The sequence below is a fragment of the Microtus pennsylvanicus genome, chromosome 19 (genome assembly GCF_037038515.1).
Source record: "Microtus pennsylvanicus isolate mMicPen1 chromosome 19, mMicPen1.hap1, whole genome shotgun sequence".
NCBI lineage: Eukaryota > Metazoa > Chordata > Mammalia > Rodentia > Cricetidae > Microtus > Microtus pennsylvanicus.
Window position 1 is genome coordinate 3,141,822 of NC_134597.1, and position 19,196 is coordinate 3,161,017.

General features: G+C 40.8%; 1 protein-coding gene across 3 annotated transcripts in view; it reads right to left on the reverse strand.

Annotated features, from left to right (window-relative positions):
* Positions 1-811: 811 nt before the first annotated feature.
* Pon3 (paraoxonase 3) overlaps positions 812-19,196 on the reverse strand; it is a 30,728-nt gene continuing 12,343 nt past the window's right edge. For all 3 annotated transcript variants that reach the window (XM_075953939.1, XM_075953937.1, XM_075953938.1), the window contains exons 4-9: positions 16,582-16,747; positions 10,191-10,317; positions 7,945-8,145; positions 6,327-6,408; positions 5,974-6,102; positions 812-1,117 (exon numbers count right to left, since the gene is read on the reverse strand). In XM_075953939.1, the coding sequence (XP_075810054.1) occupies positions 959-1,117; positions 5,974-6,102; positions 6,327-6,408; positions 7,945-8,145; positions 10,191-10,317; positions 16,582-16,729 (846 nt within the window). In that variant the 5' untranslated portion in view covers positions 16,730-16,747 and the 3' untranslated portion in view covers positions 812-958. The remainder of the gene's footprint in view (positions 1,118-5,973; positions 6,103-6,326; positions 6,409-7,944; positions 8,146-10,190; positions 10,318-16,581; positions 16,748-19,196) is intronic.

Genomic DNA, 19,196 nt, shown 5'->3' on the forward strand with positions numbered 1-19,196 from the left:
TGCCTTTGGGCTTCTCAGAGTCCATGTGGGGCTAGTTTACATTTACTCTGACCTTAGCTGGATGTTCACCTTTTTGAGGTCATTTTTTTTTAAACCAAGAAAGTAATGTCTTTATTTATTCCCATCAAATTAAGTTTAGATTTGTCCTTACAACATGCCCTTTAGCCATAATAATTTTATTCATTTTAGACTTATTAGTGCCAGTCAGCTGACATGCTTATTAAATGTTTATTGAGTTAACTAGTAGAGAAAGCTGAAGACGGCTGTCTCAAGGCCCTTCTTATATTCAGAGCCAAGAAGATTAGTTACCCTCACAATGGAAGTATCAGCATAAATAAAGTCTTACTCAAACACATCAGCACAGTTTGCACTAAGTTAGCAGGTGAGGCTCGTCCATATCAAAGCGATGAGGCTTGTTTTGTCTTGTCTATTTCAAAATCGCGTTCCCTGTATGACAATATTTTGGGGGCAAAACCAAGTCCAAGGCAGGCTTTGGGATCTCAAGATGAGAATTATAGGTAGGGATATTTGATTGGAAGATAGCGTCCCACAAAAGAAAGCAACGAGAATAAGAATGGAGAGAAGTTAAACATTAGCTCTTTTCACTCATCTCAACTGCAGCGACTCAGCATATGACAGTTGTTACTGTGCTGAACAGTCACCAAGCGATACAAGCCTAAGTGAATAGGAGACTTTAGTGGTCACAGTCTGTACATCCTCTGTAAACAGAACATTGGGGAAACTCAACCAAAGCAGAATATATTGGTTTCTGGTTTGCTCAACACTAACTTGACTCTTGATTTCGTAGGTGTTAAGTTTCTGTACTCCTTTTATTTTCTCCATAAGAAAAGCCATACACATTTTCCTGGTAATTACAAGTAATTATAGCTCCATTTAGCATACACCTGTAATTTTACTTTGGCTAAATATGAAAAGTCTGAAGACCTTTGAAGAAGATCTAGAGTTCACAGTACAGAGCTTTGTGAAACACAGTGCCTATGAGCATTTTCCCGTGGTACACAGACGCCACAGAGCTCCCCTGAAGCACAGAGCCATTGTTGGCATAGAGTGTGCTCACCCTGGGCTTGTCTGACAAAGTATCCTGGATGCGTAGTACCTGTCAAGAGAAGGTCACTCGTTAGTATCCAAGAAAAGCCATCTAGAGAAATTTCTCTTCCCGAGAATTCTGGGACAAATGAATACTTTCAGAAACCAATAAGCTAACACTTGGAAGTATATGTGAATTAAGTTTTCTTCTACAACGGTACTAATGTCCTAACAACATCTCTGCGAGATGATGGACTAACGTTCAACATTAGTCAAATTCCTAATAGAGACCTTCAGCAGGTTGATAATTTAGCATCTCTGAAAAAGAAACGTGGGTCCCATAAACACTTGTCTAACTCCTGAGTTGGCAGTAATTCTCTGCCTGCGAATGTGCCTTTGACTGAGCCTATAATATGAGGACAGAATCCCAGGAGAAGATGACTAAGGGGCACCCAGTCAGCTAGCCCAACCAGCTATTCAAGATGGTGGCAGTCTACACTGCTGAAGGACCCCATATCTGTGAAGCAGCTAAGGAACAGGAAGAAGGTGCAGGAGTTTGGAGCTGCCTCTGCCTAGGGCTGTTATTGATCCCCAGGCTTAGCACATCCAGCTTTGCTAATCAGCAAACATAAGCTCTCAGGTTTCAAAGAAGCCTGGCTGAAGTTCACTGGACAGGGTTGGGGTGGGGGATGGCAAAGACAGGAATCAAAGGAAAACAACTAGCCATGAAGCAAAGGTTCCCCTTATTGATCTCTTGCAATAGAATGAAGCTCCAGGTTGTTTTCTTTGTTTCCTTTCATTTTTACTTTCATTCCAAGCTCCAAAAACTTGGTTTCGAGTTTGCTACATGAAAATAATGGAGCTTGGATCTCATACAGAAAGCACAAGGCAACTAAATGGAGGGGTCGGCAACTGTGGAGAGGTAAGGCTGATTTAGCACGAACAGGTGTTCAAACTTGAAAATGAGGACCTGAGAAACAGATCTTTAACAAGTTTTCGATTATCTCACAGTAATGTTTCCCTTCCCTTTGGGCTGGCTAGCTTTATGTCAACTTGATGCAAGCTAGAATTATCTGAAAGGAGGGAACCTCTATAGAGACAAGGCCTTCATAATATCATACTATAGGGCATTGCCTTAATTACTGACTGATGGGGAGGTCCCAGGCCATTGTGAGTGGTGCCAACCCCAGGCAAGAGGTCTTGGGATCAATAAGAAAACAGGCTGAGCAGGCATGTTGAGCAAGCACCCTCTCCCCATGGCCTCAACATCAGCTTCTGCCTTCAGGATCCTGCCTTGTTAAAGTTCCTGTCCTGACTTCCTTCAATGATGAACAGTGATGTGGAAATGCAAGTCAAAAAATCCTTTCCTCCCCGAGTTGCTTTGGTTGTGGTGTTTAATCACAGCAGTGGTGACCCTAACTAGGACACACTTAGAGCAGAGACTTTGGCCAGGCACTAGTAAGGAAGCTCTGTCTGTGTCTAGGAAGGCAGCAGGGTGTCTATCTGAAAAAGGGCAGCTGACTTGCTAGCTGGGATAACAATTCTTCTTCTTTTAGGCTAGTTTGTACTTCTGAGACTAAATGTATGTATATATACATAAAATAATCAAATGCATATATATGTGTATACATATTAATTATAGTTTATTATAAAAGAACCTAGGATTAAGTCAGAATATGCTGACTAACTAAATCTCAAAGTCCAAGGAATAAATTTCTGTCCATTGAGAGCTTCCATGTCGTGGGAAGGCAGGAGTCAACTGCATGACTTTTATGCTCTCGATGAACATTGTATCTCTTATTTCAATTACTGCAAGATAGAACCTAGAATTTCTTCAGGCATGTAATTGGGTTGTTATAAATCTTAAAAAACAAAAGGTGTAAAGGGGAAAGCTATCGCTTTCGAAGTTGTTATATTTTAAATGTATTTTATATAAGTGTAGATGTAAAAAAATTAATAATGAAAGTACATAAACATATGCCATGCTTTAGATCTCTCCATATAATAGGCATCAGCGTTGTAAAAAGGCTGCTGGGTAGATAGCAAGTGAGTGATTGGAAGCTTGTGTTCACACCTGTCTTCAATTTGTAATCACAGAGCAAAAGTTGGTCTACTTTGTTGAAACTTCTTAGTGATTTTTCTGAGCATTTCCTCCATGAATACTGTATTTCCATCATTTCTACCCCCACTCTCCCCAGCCCAACTCCTCTCACATCCCTCTGAAACCCATGACCTCTTCTTTAGTTGTTACTGTTAAAGGCACACGCACTCTGCTGAGCCTGTGTCCTGTGGATGTGCATGGGTTTAGTGCTGACCACTTGGGACTGGATAACCTATCAGAGGGTTCACACCTGGAAAAACCTGATTCTCCTTCTCTCAGCAGCCACTGATTGGCTGCAGCTCTTCATTCAGAGGTAGAACTCTGTGCCCTTTTCGCCATTCGTGCGGGCATGCCATTGGCTGTTGGCATCGCATGGCTCTTATTTGTAATGTCTTCTGGACATGTCTGGGAAACTACACCCATAAGATCTCAATAATACGATTGCTTTAAAATATTTCTTGATGCTCTCTTAAAGATTTCATGACTGATGTGTTAATTTCATATAAAAATAATTTAAAAAGAGTCATATTCTTTGATAGAAATGACCCCTCCTGTGTCAATGAAGAAGCTAAGAAAATTTGAATTTCAGTCTTGCAACTTCACAGACCAGTCACACCTTTCTTTAGGGCACAGCTTCGAGTCTCTTTCTGTCTTCAAGCCAAGACCTGCCCATGCCTTTCAGCAATCTTCACCCTCTTCCTAACCGTGTTGTTTCTTCCTGCACAACTTACCATCTGTGCAACTTGTATGTTCCTTTTATAAATGAACTTATATGTTCACGAACTTACACGTTCATTTAGTATTATTTGTCCTTCTCGGCTCTAGGATTGGGGTCTTGGTATGGATTTTTTTATGATTGTTTAAGTTTTATTTTATTGTTTTTGTTTATGTTTTTGTAAGCATGTGTGTTGAGCAGGCGTACATGCCACAACACTTGTAGAGGTCAAAAGATAACTTTTAGGAGTTGGTTCTCTCCTCCCATGGTAGAACCAAGGGCTTCCATGTCAAGGGCTTTATACCATCTTACCAGCCTTATATATTTTAATTTCTGAGATAGCCCAAACATTAGAACAATATCTGGCAAAATGTAAGTGTCAAAAATAAGTTATTTCAAGAATGTGTGAAAGAATTTGTAGTGGTTAAATTCAACAAAGTTTTAAAATTTATTATTACTCTTCAACTCATTGTCATAGTAAATGCAGAGTTACGCAATTGGTTTAAATGCTGTAGATAATTCATGGTTTTTACTTTAGAAGATATATTTTTAAAATTAAAAACATCTTTTAAAAGGAAACACTTTTGAACACTGTCATATCTATTAGAACTTGAGAACAAAAGTTTATCTACTTCAGAGACTCAAGTCATTTGAATCCTTGGTGCAGGCTGTGTGCTCAGGGGTATGAACACAGATAGTTCTAGGCATGTCTTGGTGCAGGCTGTGTGCTCAGTAGTATGAACAGAGATGGTTCTAGGCATGTCTTGGTGCTGGCTGTGTGCTCAGGGGTATGAACAGAGATGGTTCTAGGCATGTCTTGGTGCAGGCTGTGTGCTCAGTAGTATGAACAGAGATGGTTCTAGGCATGTCTTGGTGCTGGCTGTGTGCTCAGGGGTATGAACAGAGATGGTTCTAGGCATGTCTTGGTGCTGGCTGTGTGCTCAGGGGTATGAACACAGATAGTTCTAGGCATGTCTTGGTGCTGGCTGTGTGCTCAGGGGTATGAACAGAGATGGTTCTAGGCATGTCTTGGTGCTGGCTGTGTGCTCAGGGGTATGAACAGAGATGGTTCTAGGCATGTCTTGGTGCAGGCTGCGTGCTCAGGGGTATGAACAGAGATGGTTCTAGGCATGTCTTGGTGCAGGCTGTGTGCTCAGTAGTATGAACAGAGATGGTTCTAGGCATGTCTTGGTGCTGGCTGTGTGCTCAGGGGTATGAACAGAGATGGTTCTAGGCATGTCTTGGTGCTGGCTGTGTGCTCAGTAGTATGAACAGAGATGGTTCTAGGCATGTCTTGGTGCAGGCTGCGTGCTCAGGGGTATGAACAGAGATGGTTCTAGGCATGCCTCTTTCTCTGACCCACTGTAGCAGCTTCTCAGAGCTTGCCTTCTATGAAAAACACAGTAGGGCCATCTATGTCAATATAGCCCATCAAGCTCATCTTTCCTCGTTACTCTCAATAGCAAAGCACTTGCCAAGTTAGGACCTGATGTGGGATTCCCCTCTGTATACCATTAGTTAATAAAGAAGCTTCTTTGAGCCTATGGTGGGGCAGAACAGAGCTAGGCAGAAGGGGTGGGGTGGGCTGAGGGGTGGGCTGAGGGGTGGGGGGGACTAAACTGAATTCTGGGAGACAGACATCAAAGGCAGTGAGAAACCATGTAGCCACCGGCAGAAGACAAACGCACCAAAACCTTGCCCATAAGCCACAGCCACATGCAATACACAAATTAATAGAAATGGATTAATTTAAGGTATAAGAGTTAGTCAGAAATATAGCTAATAAGCCAAACAATAATGCAATTAATACAGATTTCTTTGTGATTATTTCGGGAGTCTGGGTGGCTGGAACGAACAAGTGGCCTCCAGCAACAAGGATCTGCTGTCTGGCAAAGACCCTGTGGTTTAAAAAAAATTAGGGACTCCATCTCTTTAAACTGCCAGTATCTCTAATATATATGTACGTATATATATATGCATATATGTATATATCATATAATGTTTATTCAGTTCTAGAATGTAAATGTGACCCACATAAATGCCCTCAACATCACCTCAGCAAATTTTCACTCATGCAGAGATGCCTATGAGTTCCAGAATCAGTACTTACTTCTGACCCTGGAGGATCCTCAGGGTTGTAAACCAATATCTTTGAGGGGTTAGGATGGCATCCTGCCAAAATGTCCCCTGTGGCAGGGTCAACAGTTAAGTTATCCACCAGTGTTCCCAATTGAATTACCTTCAACAAAGAGGAAGCAGTGAGGATATTATCTCAATGTTCTCTGCCATCCCCATCCCTCCCTCCTACCAGTTCTTCCTGGTACTGGACACTGGTATTTTTAGGGGGCGTTGTGATTGCACTCTAAAAGTATCAATGGTCATGGGTCCTTAAAAGCATCCCTGGATCAAGTAGGAGACTTATATGTGGGGCCTTGCTGGATGGGTTAGCTGGGGAACTCTTACCTTCTCTTGAGTTAAATTCCAATTATCATGTTTTTTCAATACGTGAATATTCTTAGCCATTACATCAGCTACATAGACATACCTGTAAAGCACGTAACACTTAATGTTTAAGCAAGCAGTAACAAAATATGACATTGTCTCCTTTTTGGAGAACAAATATACAAATTCACATTGGTTTGAAGTACTACAGTGATGTTTTTCTACAGTGCTATAAAAGTAGATAACAGAGTGGTACTTTCAATGTTATTGAAATGTTCTATAGGCTTTTAGTGTGAAATGTGACCGTGAAGTAAAAAGTAATATTGTAGGTGACATATAGGGTCAATCTCTATTTTTTTTTCTCAATTGAATGAGGTAGGAACATCCTTCCAAGGCTAAAGAGCCCATACTAGCACACTTAGAGCTTGAAAGAACAATGGTGTGGCCCTGGAGCTCAAGTGCACTGTGTCTTCCAAACAGGGAAAGTGCACAGAAGCATTTTCTTTTGTTGTTGTTGTTGGCTTGTTTTTGTTTTATTATTTATTTATTTTTGCTTTTCGAGAAAGGGTTCTACTATGTAGCTTTGGGTGTCCTGGAACTCACTATGTAGACCAGGCTGACCTCAAAATCATAGATTTTTTTCCTGCTTTTGCCTCCCAAGGCATGCACCACTACATCCAGTCCAAAGGCATTTTATACAAAGATCATCCCCACTTATGATCTCAAATCTAAATTTTGTTATCCATAGTATATCTGTGGTTTTAAAAACTTTTAAGTCTTAATTCTTTGCCTGGAATGTTCTCATCTAAAATTTCATATAGCAAGCATTCTTGTCAGACTGTCTTTGATTCACTAGTTTCCAAATAACTACATGGAGACTTATTATTAATTATGGCAGCTTGGCCTTCAGCTTAGGGTAGTTTCTAACTAGCTCTTATAACTTATATGAACCCACATTTTTTAATCTACATTCTGCCACATGACTCCATTACCACTCTTCAGTATGGTACTAGTTCACTAGTTGGCTGGTGAAATCCAGGGCTAGATTCCTCCTCCTTCCTCTTCCTCTCTTGCCCAGGAAATCCCACCTATCTTCTTCTGCGAGCTATTGGCCATTCAGCTCTTTAGTAAACCAATCAGAAGGTGCCTTGGCAAATACATATCCTCATAGTGTACAAAGAAAATTATCCCACAACATTTTCATGTTTCTTAGAAAAAGTCATGGGATTATCATAAGTCTGCTAACTGCACCATCACATGTTTACGGCAGGTTTCTCTCTGTAATAGAGCTTTTTAGTTAATATGTCTTATAGATGTGGTTAAATGCCTTCTTTCTGCACTTATAAGGGGCAAAGATATTGCATATTCATTCTGTTTTTGGGAAAAAAATTGGAAAAAGTGCATTTAATTGTGCAAGAATTTTGAACAAAGTTTATATTTTTTAAGTCTCTTTTTTCCTGGAGGGGACTTGAAATTGAAGAAAACAAATAGTTTTTAGGGTCACATATTTCCTGTGAACTCTGGGCACACTTGAACACTCTACTCACACACCCACTGCTTGAACTTAAGGGAGCTCTTGAGGCAAGGAGCTGTTCAAAGTGACCAGGACAAAGGGCAGAACTATTCTGAAAGCACATACTTTTGATCTAGTGAGATTGTGATTCCATTGGCAGAACTGAATCCTTGGGCCACTACTTTGACCTCTTGTGGGCTGTAGAAAAGAACGTAAGTCCACTGAAAGTCCATGAACATCTCCAGAAGGACCAAGAAGTAGCTGGTAAAGTAGTGGTCTCTTGTAGCATAAAACTGATCTGGCCCAAGCACCACAATGTCATTCACACTGCAAAGAAAAACAGAGAGAAACTCATAAGATACTTGAATATCTTGATTATTGACAAAGACACTAACACATACCTCGATTACCATGTTTACCAGTTTTAAATGACAGACTTGAATTAAGATGAATTAACTAACCCCATAAAACATTCTGACTTTACTTCAACATGTTTTACTTTTGGATATTTGTTTGGATATTTATGATTTTAAGTAAAAAATGAATATGAATACTAACAAACTCTAGACTTGTAGATGTTAATGATGATTTTCTGTGACAGATATAATATCTTTGTTTTCCTTTAGAATGAAGTTTGATTATTAAAGTTAAGCACTGTCATATGCCTTTTTTGATATATATATGTTTGTTGATTATTGAAGTTTCTTGTTGGCCTGGAACTCCCCCAAATAGACTGAGCTGGTCGACCAGTAAGCCCTAGGCATCTACCTATCTCTGCCTCCGTAACACCAGGATTATAAGCACATGTTACCATGTGTAGCCGTTTTTTTACATGAGTTTTGAGAATCAAATTCCAGTCCTCACGCTTCTAAGATAAGCTTTTTAACTGCCTGAGCCATTTCCCCAGGCTTCTTAATGAAAGACTTGGGGAACCATAAGAGATCATTTTAATAGAAACAAGCAATCTTTCTGAGGGCATACTATCGTGGTTCTCCTAGGACCCAAGTTGCTGTGGGAAGACCTGTTTTCTGACTTTTCCAGACTGAGGCAGCATTCACTGAGCTGGAGATCTCTCACTCCGGTGTCGGTATGGTATCTATCATTGTACGCCAGTCTTCTGTATCCGTCTGCCTTCTAACTGACTAACAATATATCATAGGTACTATAGGAAGACTTTGTAATTACCTCTGCAGATATTTTTTTTAAGTAAGGTCACATTCTGAGGTGTATGTGGTAGGAATTTAAACACATATTTTTATATAAAATTTTAGACATATGAAATTTGGATGATGGGAAATATTTTTACAGTTTTTCAGGACATAATTCAACTAATAACATTTTCCATTCTTTACTTCAGACTGATCTCTGACTTAAGAGTTCTAGGACTGAAACCCTCAGAACGTCTTCCTACAGGGGCGTTTTCTAGTACTCCTCCTGTGAAGTCATATGCTCCTCATAACCCACCAATGAGGTAAGCCTGCTCAACGAGAAAAGCTCACTTTACTGCCAGACTGGGGCACAACATAAGTAATGTTTTCTTCCCCAGAAATCCTGTGAGGTTCTGGTCCACTGTGGCTCAGTACCTAGTGACGTGCTTCCTTCATAAAAGAAAATTTCTTTGTTATTTATGAGCTGAAATGGGCTAGCCACTAAAAATTTTAATTTTCTAAATTCAGTAAGAATGTTGATCATTGCAAATTGAAAATCCAGCATGGAGCCCTGAGGGACCCAAGCTGACATGATGATTATGCCAGGCACAGACTGACTCAGAGACCCCACCTGGACCACCGTTTCCACAAGACTCATCTTACTCTTGTTTGTTACTAAATGCTACGTGAAAATTCAGTTTAAGTATTTTGACGTAACACTTGGTACACAATCAACATTTAATAAAGGTTATTTTTATTAGTGCCTGCAGGTTGGTTTGTTTGATTTTTTTATCAAATTTTTCTTTTAAAACTGGGTACAAAGAACTAAGCCGTGTGGAGGTTGTTTCTAACACCTTGTGGGTAAGGCTCTGAGAATGCCACCTACACAGAAAACTGCAAGAGGGAGTAGGTGTTTAAGGAGAACACAGTATTGAGTTGCTGTGACACAGACATTGAAATTAGAGCTGGGAATCTAATCGAGCATCTTTATAGGATTAAAAAGCTTTCAAAAAGTTGGAAAATAGAGAGACATTCAATACTGAACACAGCAATTTCTAGTGAAGTCTCACCATGGGAAGCTCTAGAAAACTCCGGAGGAAAAACTACTGCAAAATAAAAGTTAATGAATGCCCACTGAGCCAAAAAAACCAAAAACAAACAAACAACACCCCCAGTCAGTGGAAAGTAAATAGAAGTACAGCGCGCAAGGCTTTAATGCCTTACCTCTTGAGAAGTTCGTGTGTTATAGTCTTCAGGTGGATGAGAGAATGCTGTTGTTCTTCGAATTTAAATATTTCCACAGTAGAATCCATGTGAGGATGGTTCACAACATAAAGATACACAGTGTTGTCTAAAGGGGTAGGTGGGTATCATTTCAAAGGAAGATGGAATTTCCAATTTTACTTTTCTTGCAACCACTAATAGACTTCTTTAAAAACCTGATCATCTCCCAAGGCTTTGGTTTTATCTTGAGATGGGGGTCTTGTTGTTACACAGACTTACCTTGAAGTTTTAGGCTCCAGTCCAGAGTGGCTGGGACTATATAGATCTGCACTACCTTTAGGTATCTTGCATGTCCATTAGATGGATCAATAACACCAATGCTAGCTCCTTCTGTTTTTGAAGAAACTGAAACTCAAACTGGGGGGTAACCCACTGATTTTTACCAACACCAACGACCAGAGCAGACACGAGTGTTTGTGCAATGGTCTCCGGCCTCACCAGTAGAGCCTCTCTAAGGAGAAGCTACAGCATTACAATGGGAGGTGAACACCTATAATTTCCCCGGATGACCTTCCAATACATGACCGAAAGCAAGCTAATCTCTACTGAGAATGTTTAAGACAGGTCACAAATATTGACATTTCAACAGAATTTCAGGAAACCACAGGGCATGTGATTGTGTTAAAGCAAGCATAATTGTTCTACAGTTACACAATGAACTTCTAGCACTAGTCAAATGCCTGAGGTTCAGTAGCAACTTAGTGGACATGAAAAGTCAATATGCCAAAGGAAGCAAACCAGCTAATTCTGTATAACAATGGCCTCAAAAATGTCCCCACCTTGCTGTTTTCCCTCTGGGATGTCAACTGCTGTGAGACTTAGAGTAGTGGCCTTTACTGACTTATGACAAGGCATGGGTCTGAGTTTTTGAGGGACTGGCCCCATCCTCTAGCTGTGAAACTTGTTCTATGTTTGTCCCTTTTCCTTTCCTTTATGTAGACACCAAACATGTAATGGGGCAAGTCTGAGTCCTCACATGCAAACTCTACTAGAATCAGAACCCCTGAGCACACCGGTCTGTTCTGTGCAAAATATGGAGAGCTGCATCCCCACAGGAAAATCTCTCCTTTGTTCTGATCTTACTGTGTTATAGGGTCCAGCCGTTGGCGACAGAACATGGGTTGGGTTTCAGATCCTAAGCAGATACTTTTGAGAGATGGAGTGTCGTAATCATTCACTCTGCCCTGACTTTACCCATTCTTATGCTTCTACTGGATCTTCCTTCCATAGATAATTGTGTTTTAATCTTCTCACTCTATCCTGACTGTTTTTTGTGTAATGTTTTGGTCTGGTGAATTAGTCTCTTAATTAAAAAAGGTGAATAAATGAATAAAATGGGCTGTCAATCTTACTACATTCCAATTCTGGAAGTCCACATATAAGTCTGGCAGTTAATCCACAAATCAATCCCATCTTAGAATACCAGCTGCTGATAACTCTAACATCCTATGCAGCACAGTGTCAGGCAAAGAAGGTTTGATGTGGGGGATTAAGTACAATGTGGTTCCCTAATTTTACCCCGTAAAAGACACAAGGTAAGTAAAACCACCTGGCTTCTCACTCTGAAGCAGCCATTTGCTCAGTCAAGCCAATGCTGGGCTGCGTTTCTCTGCACTCCAGCTTCTCTGTGGAGAAGTTTTAAGAAGTATTAAGTGGAGTGTTTAAAAGCTGCCCGCCCCACATCCATATTCACGTGTCACTGAACACCTGCTTGCTCGGTTCCTAGTCTGTCTCAGTCACTGTTCTTGACCCTCAGATTCCAGTAATAAATGTGTGACATGCACTTTTATGGTGAACATACCCAGAGAAGACAAACGAGGAAAACCTAGTGAGTAAAGTAGAAACAAAGAATGCTAGAGAAGGAAGACACCTCTCTATACAATGGCATCTGCACGCTCAAGGGACTCACACATGCAGCAAATTTAAATTAGTTTGGTATTAAGGGCTATGAACAAGCAAAATGTATCAGAGATTGCTTTTTTCAGAGTGGATAATGTGTGACTTGTTTGGGGGGAGTTTCTGGAGATATAAGTCATATGTCATTAAAATTGGCCATGTAAAATTCAGTGTATTCATAGAGTTGTGCATTAATAACCACTGCCTAATTCCAGAATATTTGCATGAGCCCCAAAGCAATCCCTCATTGTTTAGCTGTTTCTCTCCATTTCCCCCTCTTCCCGGCCTCTGTCCACTACTGGTCTACGTTTTGTCCGTATAATTTTGCCTACTGGATCTTTCATGTAAATGGAATTAATCAATTAGTGGCCTTTAGTGACTGAATTCTTCCATGTAGCATAGCATTTCCAGGTACATCTGTGTCGTAGCACCTACCCCCCAACTCATTCTTTCTATTGTCATATGGTGCTCTACTGGAGAAATCATGTGGCCTGTTCATCAGCTAGTGGGCATGTGGGTGCTAGGAGGAATGCTGCTATGACATTTGTGTAGTCACATTTGTGTGGAAGTGTTTCCAGTTCTGTTGCTCACACGCCACAGAGTGAAGCTGCCGTGTCATGTGATAACATCACACTCGGAACTGACATTTGCCAAGGAAGTCGCATCGTTTCAAAATGGGGCCCAATTTCTCAGCATCTTGGCTTGTACTGTGTGTGTGTGTGTGTGTGTGTGTGTGTGTGTGTGTGTGTGTGCATGTGTGCAGCTCTTTAAGAGGTCCTGCCATGAAACACTTAAATGATGTTGATGAAAAGCTGACCGCGTGCTTTTCAGTTTTCAGCCATACCAGGAAAAAAAGCTGTGCCATTTTTAAATGCCAGCATTCTGGGCTGTCCTGCCAAGGCAAACTCTAACTCTTTCAGGCAGGCAGTCTGACTACAGAGCATTTGAATGTGGTCTGTGAGCAGAATGCTGCAGCTTGCTTGCTGGCAGGGACCTTGAGACACCATAGAGTTGTGGCATAAAACGTGGCTACAGCCAGTACCTCAGCCATGAGGCTGAAATCTCAGAAACCTAAGAAATGGGCTGGATCTAGCTATCAAAGCCATGGATTTAATCCTCTCCATACTCCTTAGCAAATTAGAGATTCATATAGTGAGAAAAAAAGAGATATGCAGTAAAAGAAAGATTCAAAGTCAAAGAAAACCTCTAAATGGTTTACAGTGTGTTAAAAATATATGCAGGCTAAAGATTAAAGTTTTTAAAGTAAAAAGAGAGTAGTTGGGTGTGGTGGTACACACCTTTAATCCCAACTCATGGGAGGTAGAGCTTGACCTCTGTGACTTCAACGGGCAGAGGTAAATTGACCACTGTGACTTCAAGGTGTGGTAACACACACCTTTAATCCCAGCACTGGGAAGGCAGAGGCAAGTGGATTTCTGTGAGTTCAAGGACAGCCTAGTCTACAGAGTAAGTTCCAGGACAAAGATACACAGAAACCCTGTCTCAAAAACGAAAACTAAAAATAAAAAAAAAAAAAATAGAGGTTAAAATAAAGCTGCGTAAAGATGGAAAATATACAGAGAATCTTGATATTGTATGCTATTATGCTCTCTTTGAATTGTTTGAATGCTGAGGAAGGAGCAACAGCTTCTAAAAGATAATTGCTTATAATGCTGCAGAATTAATCCAAGATATATATTTTGAAAATACCTTGACTTTAAAATTGAAGTCAAAAGGTATGTTACTTTGGAGAAGAGATTTTGTTTTTGTTTCCACAGGAAATGAGAGGCTATGGATTCATTCTGAGTTAAGAATAATCCTGGTTTGATCAAGGAAGACCACCTGAGAAATCTCATGTAGGAATAGATGACCCAGATGTCTGAGTTCTTCTTCCAGAACAGGTTCAAGACTGCTGCCTGAGATGATCAAGACTCACAGGAAACTCCAGTCAGGACTTGATCATAATTCTAAATTTTCTTTACGTCCCCATAAGATTATAGTGCCCCCAACCAGCTGGAAGTAGCCTGGAATAGTATGCCCACATTTCCAAAAAATGGACTATGAATATTTATTTTCCTTTGTTAAAAAAAAAAGAGGGGAAAGTGGTGTGGAAGAATTGTCTGTATTCTGTCAATCATATTTTAAATAAATGCTGATTGGCCAGGCAGGAAGTATAGGTGGGTCAACCAGACAGGAAGTAGAGGGGGCGATGAGAACAGGAGAATTCTAGGAAGGTGGAAGCCCATTCCCCACAGTCCTGCCCAGAACACCAAAGAAGCAGAATGTGATCGTTGAAAAAGGTACTGAGCCATGTGGCTAACATAGATAAGGATAATGGGTTAATATAAGTTACAAGAGCTAATAAGAAGCCAATAATAATGGGCCAATCAGTTTATAATCTTATGGCGACCTCTGTGTGATTTTCTTTGGGACTTGCTGGCTCTGGGGTATCAGGCAGGACAGAAACCCCGGCAAGCAGACCTCATGTTAAAGAACATGTAGTAATTTAATTAATGCACATTTCCCTGTGATTATTTTGGGCATAAGCTAGCCAGGTAGCCAGAAGGACAAGCAGCCTGCTGGCCCAGGCGTAAGCCAGTCAGGTGGTGGGACGCAGCCCGCTTCTCCTTACTACAGATTGGCACTCCAACATTGTAACAAACTCCACGTAAAACCTGAGAGGGCTTTAAAAGGAATTCTAGACACAAATATAGAGTTTAACACAGCTTTTTGCTGTGTGCTGGTGGGGTACCACAGAGAAATTTTCCTGACTCAGCAATAGCAGCAGAAAAAAAGCTGCACCATTTTAAAACGTGGCTTCCTGGGCTGCGCGGCTAGTACAAACGCCAGCTATTAAGTATTTAAATGGCATTTGTGGGCCTGGATGTTTGTGTGTCCACTTAGGGACAGGAACAAAGTATCTGAGAGTATGCCTGTGGCTCAGCTCTTCCTGCATGGACAGACTTAGGCAGGTGGGAGAGCATGGTGGATTCCTGCCACCATACACAGAGATGTTTCCAGGCCACACAGTGCTCTGCACGGCAGATTTGGCTGTAACTCAGAAAGAAAGAGTTTATGTGTCTCACGCTCAGTCTCAGAGTTAAAGTGCTGAGTGTGGCTCCTACCTGGTGGCCCCAGAGCTAGCAGAAATGGTATGTTCACCATTTTGAAACTAGAGAGAGGTGAAGCCAACATCCAGAGAAGCTCCTCCATGCTAGCAGTACAGTGCACATGGCTCAGAGGCACAAGTGGCTCCGCCATGTTGGACTGGGTGGGGCAGGTGGACAGTACCTGTATTTGACCTGGGATTGTTGCAGTTTAGATTCCTAAGAGTTTAGCATTTTAAAAGCTCTTCAAGACAGTAGAGAATTAAAGACAATGCAATAGGACAGATTCAGACATAAAAGACCTCTAAATGGGTCATAGTGTTAGATAGACATATGTAGGCTTGTGAGAGAGAAGAAAAAGAGTATTAAAAAGGCATAAGGTAAAGTCTTTAAAGAGACAGGATGCAGATAGGTATAGATTAAAAGAAATAAATAAAAATGAGCCACATAAATATGGAAAATTCACAGAGAATCTGGATTATGTATGTTATTGTATTTTCTCTGAGTTTTTTTACTGTAAAGGTGCTAAGTACAGAGGCACATTGAAAATGAAGGCACTTCAATTGAGAAAATGCCCCCACAAGTTCCAGCTATAAGGCATTTTCTTAATTAGTAATTTATGTGGAAGCCCCTTGTGAGTGGTACCAAACACAGGCTGGTGGTCCTAGGTTCTACAGGAAAGCAGACTGATCAAGCTATGATGAGAAGGACAGTGAGTAGCAATCCTCTATGGCCTCAGCATCAGCTCCGACATCCTGGTTCCTACACTGAGTTCTTTCTCTAATGATGAACAGTGATATGGAATTGTAAGTCAAATCCTTTCCTCCTTAGCTTGCCTTGGTCATGGTGTCTCTTCACAGTAAAAATATATACATATATATTATGCTCTCTTAACCAGACATATTATTTTGCAGATATCATCTGTCATTCCTTAGGTTTTTTTTCACTTTCTTTGCAATATTTTTAGGTACAAAATTATGGTTTCAGTTTTCACGAATGACATATATCTATGCTTGCCCTTACACTATGATTTTGAGTGTTATATTACTATTTTCAAAAGTTTGTATATTGATTTCTCCGAACAGTATTCAAGCAGGTTATGTTAGTCAAATAAGAAAAAGAGTGACTTCCTCCAATCTTTCCTATCCACTCTTTTTCAGAAAAAAAAAATGTTTTAAAATGCTTTTTGTGCATATTAAGATTTCTGCAAAGATTGTACACATTTCTTTGGTGGACTAGCTCTTGCTCTCTACCCGTAACCCAGATGCTGAGAAGGGATCTATGGCATCTGTCCCTCCACCCCCTTATTCTTTGTCACTTGGTTTTACCTTTGTCAACGAAGGTACTGATCCCATGCGGGTTCAGTGATTCTTTGTCAAATCCATCACTGATTTTCAGCGCTTGTGCCTTTGGGTTTTGTTCATTCAAATCCATCAGAAAAATTCTTCCTGGTTTGTCTGGTGCAAAATTTGGCATGCCTGGATATTTTAATCCCTTTAGAAAGAGAGAGTCAGTCTACACTGATATGCATATTTAAAGAGTCAGTTTACACACACACACACACACACACACACACACACACATTTAAACGATACAGTCTACACACACACTCTTATTTAAATGGCATTTTCATAGGGAAGTCAGAATCTCAAAGCCAAACAAAAATGTTCCAGGTTCTGCATTTCATTTCGATTTTGAGGATTTTTCACTCTGTCAGCTGTAGCCACTATCTGATCTGGGGGAAGGGGGTCAGCAATGTCATTCCAACCTTGGCTATGAATACAGGAAGAGTCATATTTGAGATAACGAACCATTTTCAGTTAAACCACAGATTACAATGCGAGGGACCAAGCTGTGTTACTTTTTCAGAGTCCTTTGGTCTGCCTAGGTCTTAGGGTACTCATCTATAAAATGAAACCACTGACATTTTGATGGCTAAGATCTTTCCAATCTTGATATCTGAAATTTTTCTTTCCCGAAGCATAGCTACAAGGTGTGTGGCTTAATTCTATTGTTCTTTTGTCTCCACTATTTATACTATGTAGTCATAAATGACACCAGCCACAATTCAGTGCTAGCATCATAATGATTTCTGATTTATTTTGTTCCTATAGGAATTCTGAAAATTCTAATTTGAATATTTACTCCAATGAGTACACAAGGTTTATTCTAATACTTTGGACAGTGACCCTTTAGACCAACAGGACTAAGTATTTATCACCAACAATAGACACCCACAAGGTACCGAACCTTTAACATACCCCAGTTCCTTGTGTCAAACCTTGAGGTTGGTTTATTCTATACCAAGAACTAAACAGTTATTTCATGATCACATATCTCCCCATCACTCTGATTTAACTCAAAATAGACCAGCTTCTTTCTTCCCCCTCAATTGCTAATCTAAATATTCTCCTTTCTAATCCACGGTCTCTCTCTGTTTCTCTTTCTGCTCTTACCCTTGCAAATACATGTACTTACTTATTGGTCCTTCTGTTGCCCTCTCACTTTGGAGCAGGTGGGAATCTCTGCATGTCCCCATCCATATCTTCAAGTGTTTTGAAAAGATTTAGTCATTCTTATTTTATGTATATGCATGTCTGAGTATATGCGTGTATGTGTTCCACATGTGAGCCAGGTGCCCTTGGCAGTCGTGGGATACCATGAAACTAAAGTTTTTAGATAGATGTGAACTGCCATGCTGGTGTAAAAGCATTAAGTGATCTTAACTGTTTAGCCGTCACTTCATCCTCCAAGTTTTTCTTAGAATCCTCCTTGTCATCGAAGGCTTGAACCTCAGTATTGTTGGAAGGAAGTCTCTGAAGCCATCAGAGCAGTGCTTTCCATTCCTGAAAGACCATTCTTCACCATGCCCGAAGGAGGGATAGGCAGGGCCTTACTCTCAGATTCTGTTTCTGGGCCAGATTCTGTCCACACCAAGTAAAGAACCTCTCTAATAAAGCCACATCACTTGCTTCTATGGTGGGTCCTCTCTCTGCTCTTTCTTATACTGGCCCAGTTCTTAAGAAAGAGGACACACCTTCAGCCACAAATGGGACAGCTACGTCACAGTATCAAGCCAGTCAACATTCTAGCAGGGAGCATGGAGGAGCTTGTGAGAAGCGAAGCTACTGACACTCGGTGGCTGCTGGGAGATGAAAAGTCAATTTCCTTTAGGACTCTGGCCTCTGGTGGGTCAACCAAGCTCCAGTGAGCATATGGGCATCACACACTGAAGTCTGTGTGCTACTGAAAAGAGGAAGAGGTGGAAAGTTGGGAAAAGGTGTGGATATGGGTACCATGCATAGATCCGGGAAGAATCAGGGAGAAGAGTGGAAATGAATCTGATCAAAATAAATTGTTAGAAATCCTCAAAATACTATAATAAAGACTCTAGTGAAACACCGTCACTTATGCTATGCCTATGACGAGAAGAGGAAGACATCCGCAGCCACTTTGAAGACGGTGCATCCCAGCGTCACCTGCAGTCAACATTGTCACTCTGATTTCTATTGCACCCTCACAGACAACCCGCTCGGTTTTCCACATATGCATCCCCAGTGCATTTCATCGCATGAAGTCCACAGCCCATTCTGCGTCACTCTGAGTGGTGGATGAGCGCACACTGCTCTGGAAGGACTATGGCAATTCACATCAGCTGCTTCTGACTCCTTTCTGTGAATGGCTGTCAGCACCTCTGCCCCATTTCTTGAGGAAGAGACACCCTCCTGCTCTCCTGACAGGTCTTTCATTTCTTTCCTGATCCCCTACTCTGTAGGACACCACCCCCTCTTCCTTTATTCCTTATTTTTCATTAGTGACTTAATCTGTGGCCTGGAATTTTGTTCCCGCTTCTCATTCCTGGAAACAAATCTTTCCCTAACTGTCTTCAACTATGTATTTATCTCCTTGTTTCCCCCTGAGGTTTCTCAGAAAGATCACGCAA